The sequence below is a fragment of the Aptenodytes patagonicus genome, chromosome 3 (genome assembly GCF_965638725.1).
Source record: "Aptenodytes patagonicus chromosome 3, bAptPat1.pri.cur, whole genome shotgun sequence".
NCBI lineage: Eukaryota > Metazoa > Chordata > Aves > Sphenisciformes > Spheniscidae > Aptenodytes > Aptenodytes patagonicus.
The window spans coordinates 117,473,428-117,494,590 of NC_134951.1; the positions used below are offsets into that span (position 1 = coordinate 117,473,428).

General features: G+C 45.6%; 1 protein-coding gene and 1 long non-coding RNA gene across 2 annotated transcripts; one reads left to right on the plus strand and one right to left on the minus strand.

Annotated features, from left to right (window-relative positions):
• Window positions 1-485: 485 nt before the first annotated feature.
• Window positions 486-20,479, plus strand: POLR1B (RNA polymerase I subunit B). Its single transcript, XM_076334829.1, has 15 exons — window positions 486-572; window positions 680-847; window positions 2,892-3,038; window positions 4,072-4,204; window positions 5,253-5,389; window positions 7,289-7,512; window positions 9,301-9,472; window positions 11,121-11,292; window positions 12,104-12,385; window positions 12,991-13,124; window positions 13,557-13,727; window positions 14,364-14,520; window positions 15,814-16,010; window positions 16,404-16,657; window positions 18,890-20,479. Exons 3-15 carry the CDS (start codon window positions 2,919-2,921, stop codon window positions 19,770-19,772), a joined length of 3,036 nt encoding a protein of 1,011 aa, XP_076190944.1. The 5' UTR covers window positions 486-572; window positions 680-847; window positions 2,892-2,918; the 3' UTR covers window positions 19,773-20,479.
• LOC143158642 (uncharacterized) lies at window positions 18,563-21,022 on the minus strand. Its single transcript, XR_012995046.1, has 2 exons — window positions 20,818-21,022; window positions 18,563-20,097 (listed from the first exon to the last, which is right to left on the minus strand). It is a non-coding gene; the product is annotated as an uncharacterized LOC143158642 (long non-coding RNA).
• Window positions 21,023-21,163: the final 141 nt, after the last annotated feature.

Below are 21,163 nucleotides of genomic sequence, written 5' to 3' on the forward strand. Positions count from 1 at the left end.
GCAGATGGGTGGAGACACAGTGCTGGGAGTACCTGCCAGGAGGAGCATAGCTCTGGGGGACACGGGGTGGGGGGCAGGAATAGGGGGACACGGCTGGGGTGCCTGTGGGACACAGGGTGGGGGCAGGGACGGGGGGACGCGGCTGTGGGGCACAGGGTGGGGGGCAGGGACGGGGGGACGCGGCCGTGGGGCACAGGCCTGGGAGCTGCTCTGAGACGCAGGGAAACAGCGCGCGCGGAGGAGGGGGGTGGCTAGGCGGCCGCGCGCAGGCGCTCCCCCCGGCACGCGGGGGCGGGTGCCGCAGCGCCCCCCGGCGGCCTGGCGGCGGCGCGGCGAGCCCTGCACGCGGTCCGGCGCCGCGTGCCCCCGGCGCCGCGTGCCCCCGCCCCCGCCGTTTCCCGTGAGGCGGCGCGAGGCGGCGGCGCGGAGCCGGCATGGCGGGGAGCGGCGGGGACCCCCACCGGCTGCGGCCGCGGCCGCCGGGGCGCAGCGGGGCCCGGCGCGACCTGCCCGGCGCCCACATCGAGTCCTTCAACTACGCCGTCAGCGAGGGCGTCTACCGCGCCGTGCAGGTTTGGGGGGCGAAGGGAGGGCGGCGGGGGGGAGCGCGGGGCCGGGCCCGGGCCCTCCCGGCGGGCCCCCGCCGCCCCCCGCCGCCCTTCATCCGGTGCCGTTTCAGGATCTCTCCCCGCTGGAGTTCGCGCTGAAGGACAGCCGGGTGTCGCTGGCGGTGGTGGGGGTGTCCATCGCCCCCCCCGCCGTGCCGGCGGGGACGGTCTGCCAGGAGAGGAGGGTGTTCCCCGCCGAGTGCCGCGGCCTCCGCAGCACCTACCGCGGCAGGATCGCCGTAAGTGTCCGGCGGCTGCCGCCGCTCCCGTGGGGTCCTGCCCGCCTGGCACGCGTGTCCTTGTCAGGCGGGGTCGCCCCACGCCGCCGCTCCCGCGGGGAGCAAAGCCAGCCGAGCCCTTCAGGCGTTTCCGTGTGCTTTAGTTAAAGACCCCTTCCCGGTTTCACCTGCCTCGGGAGGATTTGTAAGAGCTCTTGTCCCGCGTGGGGGCTCGGGTGCTGGTGAGGTACGAGCTCACTGCACAAACTCCCCTTCAAACCGAGCTCATGACAGGCCCCGTCTCCGCTGCCCTTCTTTTCCACGGGACCCTAGCCGTGCTCTTCACTCTGCTGTCGAGTTTGCCGTGCAATCAGCCAGCCAGTTCAGAAGGCCTCGGAAGGAGACCTGTGTCATCCCAGAGAGCGTGACAACCCAAATCTTGTTTCTGCAGGAATCCAGGTTTCAAAAGCAGTGTGGCTCCCGTATAGAGGTCCAGAGTTATATGATGTGAACAAGAGGGATTTATGTTCATCGTTTTTCTGAATTGCTCTGAAATTTGCCTAGAGAAGAAGCAGCATCCTCAGCAAATATTTTCCCTTGCACTGTGAAAGGATTGCACAGCCATTGCTGTTTCCTATTAAAATTGTGTAATTGTGTCTGAGCTGTGCGTTTGCATGAGGCACCCGGTGCAAGGGAATGCTTGCTTGCGATTTCAGCTTTTTTTTTTTTTTTAGTTTGTCCGAAGCATTGCAACTAACACTGATAAAAGCGACTGTAAGTGCAGTATCTTATCTGGACGTGAAAGTGGGGCAGTCGCAGATTGTTCACAGTGGCTCTTAGATTTTCCTGAGCGAGAGGTGCTTTTATTTTTCATACCTGAATTATTTCCCACCTTTTTTCCAGCGTTTGGTGGTTTAATTATTTTTTGAACGCCTGTAAATGTTTGGAACAGTTGGAACAAAACATTTTGGTGTGTCTTGTATGAGAAGGTATTGCCTTGTGCTTGGGCGGGTTGGGTGGTCTCTCCCACTCCCTGCCCTTGCACAGCAGGAAGCAGCGCTTAATTGTTCTGTTTCCACCGTGCTGCCTTTAACTGCATACTCCTCCCTCAGATTCTTCCTGCAGTTCTCCCTTCCCCAAGGTGAGAAGTGAGCCCCGGCCTGCTGAGCGGCTGCTCATACGGGAGCCGCTCTGTACCTTTCGTCGTCGCTTAAGCTGGAGACCGGAACTGTGTAGAGGTCTCGGTGTAAGGCTGCACCATGGATTTAGAGGGGCGCAGTAACGTTTCCCTTCCCTTTCCTAGTAATTCCTAAGACTCGATTTACTCTTTTAACTGTTGCCAGGTGTTAAACCAATGTTTTTGTATTTCAGTGCTGTTTCTTTCCTGCGTGGCAGCAGCTCTTGTAAAGCCTGTCGTTCTGCATATAAAGTTAGGACTGTTTGCTCCCGCAGTGCATTCTGTCGCCTTGTTTCTTACAGTCAAGGGGTCCTTCTGCAGACCCACTGCCAGATCTTGTTATTGTAGATAAATTATTTTCTTCCACACACACTTTTCTTTCTCGCTTTTCAGATCACTCATGAAGTGATTAAGTGAACAAGTCTTAGGAAAGGTCTCTGCAGGCTTGTAGTGTGGATGTCCTTTCATTGGGCAGTTTTGGTTTTCTTCTACTTTTTCTTTGAACTGTTTGTTAACTTCTGAGGTTTCCTTTCATATCCTGAGGCTGCCTTTTTTATTTAGGCTGCTCCGTTGAAGGGCCTGAAAGGCAAAGTAGACTGTATCAATTTTGTTTACTAGCAGCTTCTTGACCTAGTTCTAGGCTTGTACAATTTTCTTCTGTAAACCCATGTTGACTGTTTTCCATGGAGTAATCTTTATGCATGTATCTACTAGTTCTGCTTTTTATTATCATTATTACCATTTTACAGTGATAGAATTTTGTTAAACAGATTGTGGTTATATTAAATGTACAGTTAATATAGCAGGAAAGATTAAAAGAGCAACTTAATCTTATAATGCTTAATTATTAATTAAATAATGCTCACTGTTTGTGTTGTGTCATTTTAGGCTGACATCAGCTGGTCAGTGAATGGCATGCCACAAGGGACTATTAAACAGCCCCTGGGGTATATTCCAATCATGGTGAAGTCCAAGTTGTGCAACCTCTATAATCTTTCTCCACAAGAGCTCACACAGCACCATGAGGAGGAAGAGGTAACGGGGATTTTGTGGGTCAGGAAAATGTGCATTTTACATGAGCAGTATCTCAGGCCAGCTTCTCGTTACAGAACTTGAGCATTTAATAATATTAAATTAATAATTTAAATAATAATAATAGTTAATAAAATATTATTTCAAGTTTGACTTGTTATTTTCTCTGAATGTACCCTATTTATGGTGGCTCCATACAGCATCTTGAAAAATCTGCAGTCACAACTGTCTTTGAATACAGGGATCTGTTTGGTGCTGATACCTACAGTTCCAGTATACGACTTCTCAACTGCTAACTGGCAACTGAGGCTATGTAGCTGTCAGTGGGCCTCTGCGGAGACAAAGATTTGGAGAACAGGCATTGAAAGACGTTTTCTTCTCAGTTGCCTTCTGCAGCTTTTTCCTCGTCTCCCCGGTAGCATGTCAGCTGTGGGGAATTGAATACAGAATTATTTTGTGCCGTATTTTGCGCTCACAAAAAGAGCCAGCAAACTATGAAAGAAAATCTACAGTGGCGTACTATTGCTGCCCCCCTAGTATGCTGCTTGTACCTTCATTCATAGTATTACTTGCTGCTGAAACACTTTTTGTCTAATGGCATACGGTTTGGGGAGCTATAAATTATCAGTGTTAAGCTTGTATGTGACCAGAAAGAGGTTTTCTGCACTGAAGATCCCTCTGGTTTATAAACTCAGAATGAGAACTTCAGAGTATTTATTTAAAAATTGTTAATGTCAGCTCTTCAAAGCCATTCAGTTGACCACATAATAGTTTTTTTGGGTTTTTTTCTTTCTTCCTTTAAACTGTGAAACACGCATCCCTTTCCTTGCGCAGTATGCTACATTTAGACTTAATAGTCACTGGCAAGGAGTGCAGCCTTTTCAAATGCAGTGCTGAAACATATGTCTTGCTATGTGTTTCATAGTTAAAACATTAAATGTTTGTAAACATATAATACAGGCATTTTTGTCTTTTACTTAAAATGCTGGGTTATGAATTTCTAAGCACATTAAAATGATTTTTCTTCTTCTGCCAGGAAATGGGAGGCTACTTTATAATTAATGGCTTAGAAAAAGTTGTTAGGATGCTGATTATGCCCAGGCGAAATTTCCCTCTTGCAATGACAAGACACAAATGGAAGAACAGAGGCCCTGGTTTCACAGAGTATGGTAAGCTGAACAGATTCCTGCAGCATCCTGCTAGTAACTACTTGGGGACAAACAGGAGTGACCATCTATAGCTGACTTCTGATAGTTTGTTTAGGTGTAGCTCTTGTATAACGCTTATATTTTTTACTACATGTAAAAGTAAAGGGTCAACACCACCACAACGGTACAAGGATGAGGCAGGTGCTGGCCTTGTGGGAGCTGTCTGAGCCGCCCATGCTGAGCGAGGAGATTGTATTCCAGGCCTCGCAATACATGTAACCTTTTGTTGTGTGGAAGGTGTAACTAAAACCCTAACTTCAGTTGAACTTGGTGTAAACTGTTGAACTTGTTTCATTGAATTTGTTTATCCATACTTCAAGGTGGCAGATTTAATTTACATGAAGCAGATTAACTAGATTAACTAGGCTGTCCCATACCTTTGTCACATATACTCAGTAAAAGAAGTTTAAAATTTAATTAAACCAGTAAAGTTACAGTTTTAAACTCAGGTGTTACCAGCTGCTGATTTGACTGGACCGTGGTGCCTGAGCACACACTGTAATTCCACATTAATTAGTCCTGAGGCAGTGCCAGTTTAAACGGTCCCATTTGTTTTATTTTTCTGTGTCCTGTAGTGGATAGCATGGGACAGGGCCAGGAAACACCGCTTCAGCGGTACCACCCGAACACAGAGATGTGAACACTTGACCCAGAGTGCAATTAGGAAGAGTACTTGTGTGTTGCTGTATCTTACAACCTAAGGTTACAGACAGAATAGTTGAGGCTTGGGACTTTCCTTTTCTTAAAAACTGTATGCATCTTCCAAACCTCTCAGCAAGTGTGCTGGCTGTCCCGAGATATTTGTCCACTAAGAACTGAATTGAGCCGGTGTATCTATTTGAAATGGGAGACTTGATGCTGAAACTAGTGATCTGCCTCGTGTTCTCAGCCGTGAATTACCGAAGTTTCTCTCATGAATTGTCTCACACCTGCTCAGACACGTCACAGCAATGCAGCCAGTTGGTTTTGTACAGCTCACGTTGGTCTTTGCTTGTGTTAATTTTTGCAGGAGTAGTGATGCACTGTGTTAAGGATGAGCACACTGCAATAAATATGAACCTTCACTACTTGGAAAATGGTTGTGTCATGGTGAATTTCATTTTTCAGAAAGAGTTGTTCTTCCTTCCCTTGGGATTTGCTCTGAAGGTAAACAACTAATGCTCGTGGTTTCTGTGTTGAATAAATACAGAAGTTTTGCTAAGCATTTTTATTTAAGTAATGAGAAGCTAATTCCATATTAAGTATTTTCAGTCATCCTTCCTGTACTGGCTGAAGAACTATAGTCCAAACGGAGCCTATGCCTGTAATGTAACACTCGGCTGCAGCAGAGGAAGCGTGTACAGGGTCAAGAGAGGAGGGGAGAGTTATGCAAGGGTTTCATGGCTTTTTGCTAACGAATGCTCTGGATGAATAGCTGTTGGAGGGTGTGAGAGTTTGCCACCTAATGCGAAAGATCTCAGGAATCTTTTTAAAACAGAATGGCAACTGAGCGTTCAGTGGGTGAACAACATTAATGATTAAAGTCAGGTTGTCCCATCTGAAAGTAAACCAGTGAACTGGCTTTTTTTTTTTTTAAGGAGAAAAATAAAATGCTGTTTCTGATTGGAACTGGAAGCAATGAAGATCTGGAAGGATCTATTTGAGCACATTTGATGGACGTGAACTGTTCTGTTCTTTGGATAGCAGGCAAAAGTTTTACTTGAGCCAAGACTTTTAAAATTCTCCTCTGAAAGCATGCTTTCTCTAGTAGCAGAGCCAGAGTACTTCAGCAGTGTATTTTACCTACAGCAGCTAAGTGTTAGAGCAAATCAGAGGCCTGTGGCACTACATGATGGAAGCATCATGTAAATCAGCTTCACTGAATTTGTACCTTCTTTCAACCTGTTGTATTCACATTACTGTTACACAATGCATTTCACTTTTTCTTCAATGCTTTTCTTCAGCTTTTGTTTCAGCAAAAGTACTTCCCAAAAGTAGCTGATACCTGTTATTTTAATATGCAAAGGAATTGTACTGACTTTCTCATGAGATTTCGGGATGAGCAGGCCAATGTTGTCTGAAGTTCGAATTCTTCCATGCAAACCACTCTCTACAGGTTTGCATCCCCCCCTACATCAATCAGGCTCAGTTCTGTACTGGTTTCCTGTGGCCCAGCCAAGTCCCACTGCTGCTACTGCAGCCCCACTGCACTTCTGGTGCAGTAATGCATTACAGCATTACTGGCTGTAATTCTGGTTTCTTCTTGCTGTGTAATCATCCCAGTGCTCTCCTCTGTTGGACAAGAGGCAGCATGTGCTCTGGCTGCTTCCAAATTGTATATATCATGATTACCAAGCAGCAGAACTGATCTTACATTGACCCCTTTCATAAAGAAATCTGCCTTAGTGTCTTTTTCATGCAGCCTTCAATTTTTCCTGAACTTTTTGAAGCCTACTTAAATGTGATGAACAAATAGTTTACTTAAAGATGAGGCACATTTGTCAGTAAATACAGAAGTCATTGGTGGACAACATATTTGCTTAACCCTGATGTAAAGAAACAACTAGGAAACCATTATAACACCAAGAGCTAAGAACGTTGGATTTAAGTATGAGCTTTAGTATATGAAGTGTTGAAACTAAAGTGAACTTGTTCTAATAGCCTTCATCAAAAGGCTAAATTGCCTTTTGGTTTGCATGAGAATAAGTAGCAGCTTGAGACAATGCTGAATTAAATGCACGTTTCTAAGTGAGCTCATTCTGCAAAGATATTAGTAAATCTTACCTAAACAAGAGAAGCCTGTTAATTTAGAGGGTGCAAGTTTGTTTTTTTCCAAGGGTCTCATTGGATTGGGAGTACCTGTGATCATCATCAGGGTATGACTCTCCCCTGCATTACTCTCTAAGCACCTCAATCCCACAGTATTTTTCAGTTTGCATGGTAGAAGGGTATTTCCAGAGGACTGAAAATCTAAATCGGTGGGGTGCCCTCATTCTTTTGCTGTACTTTATGGACAGATGTTGCTATGACTTTGTTCTTCTGCTCTGACACACTTCTGTCTTTCAGGCATTAGTTAATTTCCCAGACTACCAGATTTTTGAAGAGTTGGTCAAAGAAAAGGAAGGTGACACCTTCTATGTGAACTGCATTACTGAGATGATGAGAGCGGTAGTGGATGCAGGCTGTTTTACACAGCAAAACGTCCTCGAATACCTGGGAAAGAGCTTCAGAATAAAACTTAACCTTCCTGAGTGGTACAGCAATGAACAGGCTGCAGATTTCATTTTGAAGTATGTATGTATGCATGTAGGAGTGTGTGATTCAGCATAATTGTGTTGAAATTATAGGCAGATTTAAGAGTACTCTGCCATATTACATCACACTTCGTTATGGTTTTCACGTGCTTTTATAAAATGATAGCCAGTGGCCAGTTTTTGATGGGACTCCAGGATATTATGATAATCTGTATTTGTGGTGTTCAGAAATACGTATCTTAATGGATTGACACAAGTATCCCCAAAAATGGTTTCAGGAGAGGGTATCAGTTGTTATTTAGATGTGATTTTCTGACGTATTTGATGAAAAACGTAAAGATTAAGGAAGAGAAGGTGGGTCTGTGACTGCTCAAGGCTCTATTTGTTGAACAGAAGTACTGCAATTTGTGGCACTTTATCAGTTTCACAGAGTCATTGGCAACTATGATGAGAATTACATTTATCTTTTAAAAATGGTAGAAATTAGATGCTTTAAAATCTTGCTTCTTCCGTGGAGTAAGTTAGAAGGGAACGGAAGAGCTGGCTTAGAGGCTGTCAGTGTGACAGGCATTCAACTAAATAATTTCTTTTTCTGGTACAGTAGGTGTTTGCTCTTTGAGAGGTTTTTATAGCCCATGAAAGGGATCATTTGGGATGCCCAAGTCCTTGAGTACTTGTAAATAGGGGGTGGTCAGGTGGCTGGAAATACAAAGTCAGCCTGCAGGTGCCTCAGAGGGGCACTTAAAAGTCCATAGGCCGGCTGGAAGCACAGAACTTTGTACTAAGAAATGTGAGTGGATAATTTCAAGAAAGTTGGAATTACTCTGATTTTCTTATTTCTAAATACTCTGGTGGGTGGTTTGTTTGGGTTTGGGGTTTTTTTTTTTCCTCTGATATGTTCTGTACACCTTATGTGCCTCAGCTGAGGAGATAGAAGAGGAGGAATAGTGAAAACATTAATTGGGATGTACCCTGCATGTAAGAGTGCTGGTACTGTAACTTATCTGGACAGAACCTGCCTTTGGAGTTTTGTCTTGCTTTGCAGCGAAGTTGTGAAGGCTTCAGTAGAGGGCAATGTAGAGCAGAAGTGAAAAGCTGAAAAAAATCCTCGAGTGCTGATGGAAGACTATTGCACTTGTGTCTTGGAGGGCAAGTGATCTCAAGTGTCTTGGAAAGCAGTCGATCAGCTTTAATGGGAATTGGTTGTGGCGTTCCTTTTTGCTTGTGCTAGAGTGTTGTTCAGCCCACAATTTTCCACACGTGGGTTGATAGCAGTGGAGAACTGGACTTTCTGTGTTAACAGAAATGTTTCGTGGTTTGCTACTAGTTTCCAGCTCAGATTTGGGATGGGGCACATGTATGTGGATATGTGCGTGTATATGATTGCTGTCATAGCTACTGTAAAATAACATGCAGACCTCATCTGTTGACTGGTCCTGACTCAATTATCTGTTTACATAAACTGTATACTTATAAGGACATCTAACATGGGAGTGTGTAAAATCAATCTTTCGCAAGGTTCACCTCCATCTAATCAACCAGGTATATCCTTAACAAAACTAGCCCCTTAAAAAGACAAGTTGATAGTTTTTCAGCTTAGTCTCCGGGTTTTTTTAATTATTGTTTCTTGGAATTTTCATGTAATACTAAGGGCTGGAATACTAGAATAAACACTAAATACTAGTGGACTAAATACTGGAAAAGCTTGTGCCTTGTTAGGCATTCTAGCCAAAAAATGTGGTTTGCCGTTATTTAGGAGAAACTTGAAGAACAGTTAGCATGAAGAGATGGTGTTAGTTGTCCTCCTTCTTTCTCTTCCTCCAGCAATTGTATCTGCATACACCTGACAAACAGAACTGAAAAGTTCTACCTGCTCTGTATGATGACCCGGAAGCTGTATGCTTTTGCCAAAGGGGAGTGCATGGAGGATAATCCAGACAGTCTGATGAATCAAGAAGTGCTTACCCCAGGACAGCTTTTCCTTATGTTCTTAAAGGTAAGGTCTTAAGGGGTTTAAGCCTGTGAATGTAATGGTCATCCAGTCCAGACCCCACAGTGACCATGGGGACGGGAGAAGTGCAGGAGCCAGACTGAAGAGCGGGGAGCCTGGATATGCTATGAGGGCTGAGAGAGTGCTGGATGTAGCGTAACCAGGCACTGTAGTTGAGGAAGGCTTGGCTGTCTCAGTACAGGGTACTAAATATGCTGAAGAAAAGCCTGTACAAAACCTGGAATAAAGAGCGTTGTAGCCTTCCAGAGCAAACAAAAGTGCCCTATTCACGGTGGGAGTCTGAGGAAGGAGGAATACCAATCCTTCTGGTGTTTGAAGAGGGTTTGGAAACAGCGTACTTCTGTTGTATCAGTTGATATGGGAGTGGTAAAGATCTGCCTTGTGGTGTTGCTGCTGTTTCACATGGCAAATGTGCAAGAAAATAACTGCCTCCCCCATCTTCCGAAAGTCATGATTTGTGATGTTGTCATCGCTCTCCCATCGTTAAATTCCTTTGCAGATCAGGAAGTTGATAGCATGCTTCTGACTTACACAGTTAATTTATTACTGGTGATGTAAAATGCAGTTTCCTAATCTATTCCAATTCAGTATGAATTCAGTTTATTTCTAGGGATTCCTCATTTTAGGATGCCGGGAGGAAAGTATTCCTGTTCAGAAGCTTGACTATCCCATGAAAATCATTGTGGAATAGTAGTTCCCATCCCCAAGTAAAGATACTTCCCTGAGTTATTAGATAACTCTTTTTTTAACCTTTCTTTTCCATTTTAGCCAAAATTTTCTTTAGCATTGTTTTGTTGAAAGACTGCTAAAACCTCTCTACTACTTGAGTGGTTTCAGTGAGTTTAGAAATAAAATAAAAAGTGAGTTCTATGAAGCATTTTAGTGCTATATGGAACTGCTACCAGGAACCAGAAAAGGTTGCTTTCCTGCCTGGCCCTGTCAGATCAGCAGGGGAGCGAGTTAACAGCCCCTTTTTTTGAATGCAAAGATCCTAAATAGACTAGAGCATACAGTAGACACAGTGTGGCTGTATACAGTGAATTTTTACTAAGAATTCAAAATGTTGTTGGGTATCTTACGTCCTTTCCCCTGTTTTTATATAGTATCTAAGACCACAGCAGTGATAAAATTACAGTTAAAATGAAAATCCAGTCCGTTATCTCAGATTGTCTCAGCAGCATTTAAATGCTGCGTGTCCATGGCCTTCAAGTTTTGGTATCTAAACTTGCTTCGTAATGTGGTTTTACTTCGTCACTGTATTTAGCAGGCTAATCAGTGGATTTATTCTTGTGCTCAGATTATAGGTACAATTTCTGCTTCGGGTTTTGTTTGTTCTTTATGAAATTCCATTATTGTACTTCTTTTGCCAGACTCGTCACCTGTCTAGATGGAAGTGATTACTAAGCTGTTGGATGGGTATTTTCCTTGCAGATCTGTGTTGGCGTGACACCATCAGCGTTTTGATAAAATGAAGTTAGTGTGGGAAATATGGCTGGAAAACTGTCAGTTCACTAGAAGTTGTCCATCCTGCTGATTTCAGAGGATTTCTGTAGCACATGCAACTGATGTGAAGTTCTAATTTGAGCCTTCATTTTCCTCTCTTAAATTTAAATCTCTCACTTTTAAACCGTAGGAGAGGCTTGAAAGCTGGTTGCAGTCTGTTAAGTTCGTTTTGGAGAAAAGAACAGAAAAGGCAGATACCACCATAAATGCAGACAGCTTGGTGAAGGCATTCAGCCTGGCAACAGACTTTACCAAGCCATTTGAGTATCTTCTTGCAACTGGTAACCTGCGATCTAAAACCGGTAAATCTTCAGGCTTAAGAAGCCTTTTTTTCCTGCTAAACAGAATGAGAAAGAACATAAAACTGAGCTCTTAACTGAAAACAACTGCTTGTATGCAGACGTTGTACAATGTAACTGAATTAATGAAAGTGGCTTGAGGAAAGGGATAGTTGAGGAAAAAGGCAAGATTTCTCCTCAAGCATAGACTTTATGCATGGTATAAAACAGGTTAGTTATTAAAGCAAAGTCTCTACCCAGATAAATAGTTGAAACTAAATTTTAGCATTGTCCAAGACAGCAACCATATTTTGATTTGTTTTCCCAAAGATTGTTTCTTCTTAGAAGGGGCAATGTAAGACAGAGGAGGCGCATTTGTTTATCAGGACTGCCCCATTGGTCATGTGAGCTTAAATGGAGAGAAACTGCTTTGCTAATGTATATTTCAAATTTACCTGGTGCTTCCCTGAAGTGTCTAGTGTGATGATGTTGTAATGGAATGCCCACTAGAAAATGAAATGAGATTAGAAGGCCACAGAATTTCAGTAAAAAGTACCAGCTGCAAATCCCCAAGTCGCTTCACTGGGATTGACTTTCATGTGTTTCTAAAAGGAGTTGGATTTTAAGCAATAGCTTGGAATTTAAAGTCTCTAGGCCTCTGACAGGTCACCGAGTTGCCTGTGCACAGGCAACAGCACGTGCCTTCTGTTGTTGAGATCCTGTGTGAGCATCTTTAGGGCTTGTCAGTGAAAAATAAGAAACTGCCTTATAACATCATACTTCGTTTGTTAAAGCTGGATGACGTCCTGACATAAATCTCAATTTTGTTCCCAAGGCCTGGGCATGTTACAGGACAGCGGTCTGTGTGTGGTGGGAGACAAGCTGAATTTCATTCGCTACCTTTCCCACTTCCGCTGCATACACAGAGGGGCAGCATTTTCCCAGATGAGAACTACAACTGTCCGCAAGCTGCTGCCTGAATCCTGGGGCTTCCTGTGCCCTGTGGACACCCCAGATGGAGAACCCTGCGGTCTGATGAACCACATGACAGCTGTGTGTGAAATAGTGACAGAGATGGTGCCCGTGACAGACATTCCACCTTTGTTATGTTCCCTAGGTATGTTTTACTGGCTTGATCATTTAATGAAGCAGTCTTCTTTTTTTACCTTTCTGCCCTGCAAACCACTATCTGGGAAAGGTTCTCCAGATACCATCACTGTACACTGTTAACTTGAGAAGGTGAAATCGAGTTAAACCTGTACTTACTGTGCTTCTGCTTAGTGGTAAATAGCACGCTGCTTATACAGGCGTGTCAACCCTTTGGAGAGTGTAAAGTTCAATGTAAACGTCTCTTAGCTGTGTGCTGTACAGTGAAGATGTTCACTTAAGCACAAGGAATTGCACAGTACAAGCTCTAAGAAATCAGTCCAAGTAGTGACTTTCTAATGTTGCTGGTGACTTGAATTCAACTGCAGCTCACTTGTGATTACCACAGTAATGGGAATCCTTATTTCAGTCAGAAAAATTGGGGAGGGGAATGGCATTCTTAGTTGTGCATGTTTTATATTTTCCATGAAGTAATCTACAGCTTTGCCCTGTAGGTCTGAATTTTTTGATGTCTCAGAAAGCTTTTTGATGTGGATTGAGGCTTCCTGCAGAAATAACTTCTGTGGTTTGTTTGCTTTTTTGGCTGTTCCTTCTACCAATCCCCTCTTCTCACAGGTGTCACCCCCATTGATGCGACTCCAAGCAAGCCTTACGCGGAGTGTTACAGGGTTGTGTTGGACGGCTCTGTGGTGGGCTGGGTAGAGTGGGAGCTGGCTCCTGAGATTGCACAAACCCTCCGCCGTTTCAAGGTTGTCTTGTTTAAAATGAAAATGTTTCTTAGCTAAACATCCTTAATATGCAGTGGTCAAAAATAGGCATGTTTGGAACTTTTTTTTAAACTTCCGTTCTATTTTTTTTTTTAATCTGTCCCAATAAGTTATCTTTGGCTGTATGTTAGTATTGGAGTGGGCTTTTCTGTTTTTCTTGTTTATATCCATATGTTTGGTCTGGTTTATGAAGTCGTCATTATTAAAAGAACTTTTTTTCTTGAAAAGGTAAGATAGATATATTCTGTCCTCGGTGGACCTTTTTCTAGAAGTATTTTTAAAATCTTTTATCCACCATTTTATATTAGTAGCTACACCTGTGGTTGGCATTTTCATTGCGTAGCCTATTGGATGCAGCTTAACTACACCAGTGTTGGTTTGTGTTTCTAAATCTGTATTTCTTTGCACAAACAGATAACACAAGAGAAGAGATTTCCCGCACGGGCAGAAGTGGTCCTTATCCCAATGACAGGAAAACCCAGTCTGTATCCTGGGTTGTTCATTTTTACTACCCCTTGCCGGATGGTGCGGCCTGTCAGAAACCTGTTCTATGGAAGGAATGAATGGATTGGTACTCTGGAACAGGTGGGGTTTGCATATTTCCTTTATAAAGCCCTGACTGTTACAGAGGTACCCGGCATCAAAAACAATGTTTTGGAAAACATTTGTGAAAGGAGCTGAGGATGGGACATAGGGAGCTTGTGTTGAAGAGCTAAAATAGGTGGCAAAACGGTTTTCTGACCTCCTGCTAAGCTAATTGGTTTCCGATAAATGTCTTAGATGGACTGTAGGGATCTTTTCGAGATACTGAAATCTGCTCCCAGTATTAACTCAGTGAAGCTTTTGAGGCAAAGGATTGCTGTCTTGTGTGCACTGTCTCATCTTGTGTTACATCGTGTTCTCCAAATTGCCCATGGGCAGCCAAGCAGCGGATTGCCGGGGAACTTGCCCATTTGGAACAATTAAAATGGGAGACAGGAAGGAGGACATGTTACTGCAGTTTTGTAATTCCAGGCTTGCTTTCCTTGCAGTTGGTCTGTGATTGTGATAGGTAGTTTAACAGCTGTCTGATGTTTTTCTTGCCTGCTAATATACTAAGGTGCAGACAACAAATGCAGCTAAAACTGAAATGGATAAAAAGACATCGGAGGCAGCTTTGTTTTGCTTCCTTCCCTACAAAAGAAGGAAGTGAATGAGCGTTGCCCAATTTGACGCTTGCAGATCTTCATGAATGTGGCCTCGCTGGAGTCAGAGGTGGTGCCCGGAATGACCACTCACCAGGAGCTCTTCCCTCACAGCATCCTGAGCGTGGTGGCCAACCTCATCCCCTTTTCCGACCACAACCAAAGTCCACGAAACATGTACCAGTGCCAGATGGGTGAGTGCTGTAGTACGTAATGCTGCAAGTCCCTGGGCAAGGGAGACGGGGAAAAAAAAAAAATCTCTCACGTGTCTATTCCAGTGTCTTCCCGCATTCCCAAATAACAGCTCTTCCCAGCTGTTTCAACATTGAGGTTGATTAGCAGCCATTTTTTTCATGGCAAAGTAAATGAAGTGAAATTTATCATCCTGGCTGCCTTGCAGCGGGCAGTTTTAGGTTGTTGCACTCATGTTGCCTTCCTTAAGCCTTTAGTAAGTTTTGGCTGGTTTTTTTCTTAATTTAATGTTGTTGATCATATAGACAAGTGAAGGGCGCTGCACCAGCTGTTTGGTGGTGTTAATGTCTGACAACTGTGCTGCCAACAGTCCTCTCGTCCCCGCAACTGACAGAGGTTAACCTACTTCTGACTGATAGCTACAGTAGATGCTCTGCAGTAGTTAGTGTGAGGTTTCCTTGCCACCTGTTTTCGGTGAGCGACTGCTGTCTTGACACTGCAGCTGTTGAGAGGACACTTGCTAGGCCTCTGTTGCAAGAGAGTAATACAGCACTGTGGCAACAGGGTGGGTTTTTTTCTGGCAACTATTTGACAAAGATTTAAATTGATTAATTTGGTTGTGTAAAAGAAGTTGGGATAGGGTACGTAGAGGGGTTTCAATCAGCTGAGGTGCAAGTGATGTGCAAGAAGCTTATTTAAGAAGAAAAAAAAAAAGGCAGGCTAAGAGAAAGTGTGTGGGTAGGGACTTCAAGAGAGCAGGTCTCATTACCTCGATAGCATTGCTAGCATATTACATTTCCGACAATATTATCAGAAAGATGTCCTTAAAACACTAGCATGTTTTCATACTTTTCTGAAAGTACCAATGTGACTGTGTTCAAAACTTGTTTTCCTTGCCAATATATTTATACTGCAGAAGCAAATGGGTTTTGGCCTGGAAATAAGTAAGATGTGCCTCACTATGGGAAACTCTGGGGAGCGGAAAAAAAAAACCCAAAACAAACCAAACAAAACCAAAAAACACCACACCAGCATTATTGGAGATTTTGAAATTGCAGAAAAGACACAAAATTACAAATAGTCCTTATGAAATGCTATGAAAAGAATTGAGTGTTGTCGTTCATAGAAACTTTTATAGCTGGACTTAGGGCAATTATTACATTCCAAGGGTTTTAAGATTGATAATCCCTGTAAATTGTAAGTATTTCTAGCTTTCTTCTTAACAAGATACATGGAGGATGAAACAGATTAACTTTGAATTGATTCTGAATAAATCCAACTTTGTTTCTTTATAGGAAAGCAAACCATGGGGTTTCCAGTTTATAACTACAAGGACCGCTCAGATAACAAGCTGTACCACCTTCACACTCCCCAGAGCCCTCTGGTGCGGCCCAGCATGTACGACTATTACGGTATGGACAGCTATCCGATCGGCACCAATTCAATTGTGGCTGTCATCTCCTACAGCGGCTATGACATGGAAGATGCAATGGTAAGCCACCAAAAGGAGAAATCCTGCTGTTCCTGTAAAGGAATTTGATGTGGGGGACTGGGAAGAAGGGCTGAGAAGAGCCTGTTTTCTGCTTCTGCTAGTCCACAGACTCTGTTAGGGCAGATATAGGAGCACAGCGATTAAGTGTTGTTACCGCAGGTAATGCTGGAGGTACTGAGTGTGGAGCGGAGCTCCCTTGTGCAAGGCAGTGGGCTTCCAGCATTGAAAAATACTGGGGTTACAGGAGGTTTGGGCCTTTTGGAATGGTGACTTGCTGGCAGGCTTTGCTTAGGAAGGCAACATTAAAAAGGTAAGCATCAGATCGGAATGGAAATGTTTTCTTTGTTGAAGTTATTAGCAAGTCTTTAACAGGCCTTTGTTTCTTCTTTTCAGATTGTCAACAAATCTTCCTGGCAGAGAGGGTTTGCCTATGGAAGCGTTATCAAGATGGAGAGCATTGACCTTTCCCTTAAAGCCAGCAGGGCAGGCGATAATTTAGTATTTGGCATCAGGCCTGGTGATCCAAATGTTACAGAGAAGTTGGATGCCGACGGACTGCCTTTTGTTGGCTCTATCCTACAGCCTGGGGACCCCTTCTACAGCTTCATGAACCTCAACACAGGGGAGACCTTCACTGTGTACTATCCGTAAGTACAGCTTGTCCCTCCTGGCTCCTCCACACCTGGTGGTGAGCAGTCTGAGAGCGGTTGGCCCTGATGAGTTGCAGTATCTTTTCCTCCAGGTGTTTCCTTTTCTCCTCATGTGATAGTGTCCGTGTCTTGACAGAGAGAGCATGAAGCTCATGTTGTAGGTGGCTCCCATGTGTGTATCATGGCTTTTCTCTAAGCCAGTGTATGCTGCAGAGCCTGACTTATCCCAGGAGGAGAATCTGAGGCCGGTAAAAAGAGCGAGCTTGCAGAAATGTTTTGTTCTCTCCCAAGGACTGTTCCTCTGCCCATTCCCACAGTAGTTTTCTGTAGCTTTTTGTTAATTGACTTGCAATTAACACTCGCAAGGCGTTCTGTCTAAAAAAACCCAAAGGAACACCAAACAGAAAACCAAGACAAAGTGCCTGGTCCCAGAGACTTGCCAGAAAACCTTGTAAGCAAAGTTGTTACAGGATTAGGGGTTCAAAGAGCATTTTTATTAACAATGCAGCTTCCAAACTGCTAGAATATTAAAATGCGTCAACTACACCCCTCCCTCCCCCTGGAATATTTCGGGGATAAGTTTTGTAAGATTTTTGAACTTCAGTTGAAAGAGAGAAGGCTGCTGAGGATTTCATTAAAATCCTCTTAATTCTTTCAGGAGAGGGAAGCAAAAACATCGACAAAAACTGATATATTTAAATGCGTCCTGCACTCCCAGTTGTCCGTACAACTTCAGGCCTTACCTGTGTCTCTCTACAGCATTGATAGAGTGCGGATAATGCTGTGTAGTTATTCACATTGTGAAGGCGAATTAGTTTGAGAAGCACTTGGGTAACACGGTAGCTGGCATTACTGGGGAAGCTATTGTTTATTAGTCTGTAACAGATGGTGCCTTAGTTGCACTGGGGAGACTGCTGTGGACTTGTAGAATTAGTCATCCTGGTCGTAGAGCAGGGCTAAGAGATTTGGCGCGTGGTAGTGGGCATCTGTAAGCTCAGCCTCGTCCTTGCACTTGTGGAGCCCTCTCTGGCTGTCCCACCCCGCGCTCCTGCTCCCCAGCTCTCTCATGCCAGCCTGGCCTTAGTTCAGGTTCCTTATCCAGAGAGCCGTTTTACCTCTGTACCATTCAGCTTTTGTTCATTCTTGGTCCAAATCAGGTAATTATTTAGGTTCCTATAGAGAGATGAGGTTCCCAGCTCTCAGTGTTGACTCCTGCCCGCAATTTGCCCCAGAGTCCTGGGGCCCTTAAGGGGGAGTTCTCCCTGTTGTCTTAAGCGCTGCATATGCTGCTAGATCTTATGCATGGCTTGGAAGAGAGGGAGGACAGAGGCTTTGACTTCAAAAGTTTGAACAAGCTTGGAAGAGGCTTATGAAGCACGGTTTTCCTTTTTTTTTTTTTTTTTTTTTTTGTGATGGCCTGTATCCTGGTTGCATTGGACACTGCAAAATAATAACTTTGAAACAGAAGCTAAACTTAGGTACTCCGCAAACACTGTGTTCTTTAGGACTTCAAAGGAGAAGAAGAAAAGTAACCTTGTCTTAATATGGGACAAAATGTATTTATTCCTTAGCTGTTGTCTCCAAAACAAGTGGAGAGTTTGGGCTGAAAGCTCTATAACAAGTTAAGCCTGCAGCAGACACCTAGCACGCGGAACGTCAGGCTGAGGGTTCATCTGGAGACCTGAACAAGGCGCTTGTTGGCAAAGCCCTCTCAGCTCACACGGTGCCTTCCCTTTCTGCTCTGAACTTTCCTCTCTGCTTTGCACTGAACCCGGTTCTTTATTGTGGTATCCCACCAAGATGGTGTGAATTTGTTGGGGGTAGGGAGAGGGGCTGCTGCCTTAACACAAAACAAATGGCACTGGGATGCAGTTTGTCAGATAAAGCGCGATACAGACAAACTAGGTTTAAATGATCTTTATTTTAAATCAGGGGCGGCACATTACCTGATCACCTGAAAGTTGTGGCTGTGCTTCCAGTATTAGAAAAAGCAAATGAATGGCACTTGTGTGATGCCATTGTATTGCTTCCTTGCCCTAATTCTTACGCAGACTGATTTCCCTTGCTACTGAATAGTACTTTTCAAGAACGGTGTTGTTCCCCAGCTGTCGCAAGGCATTTTATGAGACTTATTAAGTGGTTTGGTTTTTTCCCTTTGTTTCCCTTTCCTAGCTAAAAATCATTAGCACACCTGACACCTTTGCTGTGATTGTTTTTCCACCTACACAGGAATAAGGAAGTCGGCATTGTAGACAACGTCAGGTTATGCAGTAATGACCGTGGCACTGGGAAATTCAAGAAGGCTTGCATCACTGTGAGGGTTCCCCGAAATCCAACTGTCGGAGACAAATTTGCCAGCCGTCACGGACAGAAAGGTATCCTGAGCCAGCTCTGGCCAGTTGAGGATATGCCGTTCACAGAGAACGGGATGGTTCCAGACATCCTCTTCAACCCTCACGGCTTTCCCTCCCGTATGACCATTGGGATGTTAATCGAGACCATGGCGGGGAAGTCGGCAGCGCTGCACGGCGTCTCCTACGACGCCACTCCCTTCACCTTCACGGAGAAGAACTCTGCTTTGAAATACTTCGGTGAGACTTTAGTGAGCGCAGGTTATAACTTCTTTGGGACAGAAAAGATGTACAGTGGCATCAGCGGCCTGGAGCTGGAGGCGGAGATCTTTGTGGGAGTGGTGTACTATCAGCGCCTGCGCCACATGGTCTCGGACAAGTTCCAGGTGAGGACAACGGGGCCCCGAGACGCTGTCACCAACCAGCCCGTCAAGGGGAGGAACGTGGAAGGTGGGATTCGCTTCGGCGAGATGGAGCGTGACGCTTTGCTGGCTCACGGCACGTCTTTCTTGCTGCAAGACCGCCTGTTCAACTGCTCCGATGGCTCCATAGCCTATGTCTGCATGAGCTGCGGCAGCATGACGTCTCCTGTGCTGGAGAAACCGCCACACTCCTCCTCTGTGACAAGCAACAGGAGGTACTCCTGCTCTGTCTGCAGCGAGGTGGACACGATCGAGGTTGTCCCTGTGCCCCATGTCTTCCGTTATTTTGTGGCGGAGCTGGCAGCCATGAACATAAAAACAAAGCTCAACGTGGAGTAGCTCTGTCCTCGGGCACGGTGATGCTGCTGCTGGGAGGGAAGAAGCACGTGTCAGTCCTGCCTTTGCCCCCTGCGGGTTTCAAGTGTTAAGTCAGTTCTCGGGTTCTTCAAACGTTTGCAAGATTAATTTGATGTTTGTATTGAGACGGGGCAGTCGCCAAGCTGTATGGCAAGGAAACGCGGCTCTCTTGAAGTTCGTTTGCACTTCCTAAAGGATCACTAGCTATCAAGATGTGGCGTATGGAAATCAAGCAGTATCGCTGCTCCCACCAGGCTGCTGGGTTGAGAGCGGTGGGGGTTCTTTGTTCTCCGAGCGCTGGCTGCAGCTGCAAAGATGAAGAGGTCATAAAACAGCATGAAGTGAATGCTGGAAATGATGAAAAAGAGATATATTTTGTTTTTTGAAGAAAAATCCTTGCAAAACATATGCCTTAATGATGGGTACGTGTTAAAGTGATTGGACATGTTTTGTTTTGTTTTATTTCAATACATACGCCTTGAAACTTGTGAAGAAGGCACAAGTTCTACTGCACGAAGCGGCAGCCTTGACCGCAGGAGACCAAGGTGGCCGAGCCAGGCCTGTCCTGGGAGTGTTTCGTGTCGCTGAGCCCCGCACCCGCAGTCTTGGTGTGGCACTGTACCAGGGTGGTGGTTTTTTGTTTTGTTTTTTTTTTTTGGTGTGTTTGTCTCTGGCTGAAGAAAAAGAAAGCAGAGGGCTTTCCCGCCTGGCTCCGACCCTGGGTCTCAGACCTCGTGCAGCGCTGCAAAGTGTGGACGCCGTGGGACGGGATCTCGCTGTGTCCCTGTCAACGCGCACAAGCCCAGTCCCCTGCAGCAGCAGCTGCCCCGGTGGAGGCCGGGCCCCGTCCCCGCGCTCTCCCGTGGCGCCGGCAGCGCTCCCACCTGCGCCCGCCTCCTCTGTCCCCCTCTGCCCTCCCGGCCGCCGCGGGCGAAGCCGGGCGGGTGCCCGGTTGGGGCCGAGCGTGTGCCCCAGGCGGCCGCCTTATGCTTCTTGTTAAGAGTTCTTTTGTACGTTTCTACATCACCTGTCTTCAGAGCCGTGCTGGGGGCCGACTGGGGCGGGGGGGCTCTCGCACGGGCTTGGGCTCCCCGGGGTAGGGCAGGCCGGGGCTTAGTGCCCGGCGGGGCCGGGGCGGCTCTCCCACGGCTTGGTGGGCGGCGGCAGGCGGGAGGCCGTGGGGCTGTCCCCCGTGGGCGAGGCGCGGGGTCGCCGCACGCCCGGCGGTTCCCGCCCGCTCCGCACCAGCCGCAGCACCTCGGCGAAGGAGGGGGCGGGCGGCGGCGGCGCGGCCGGGGCCGGGGCCGGGGCCGGGGCCCGCTCCATGGCGCGGCCGCGGGAGGGCGGAGTGGGATGGCCCGTACCACCGGTGC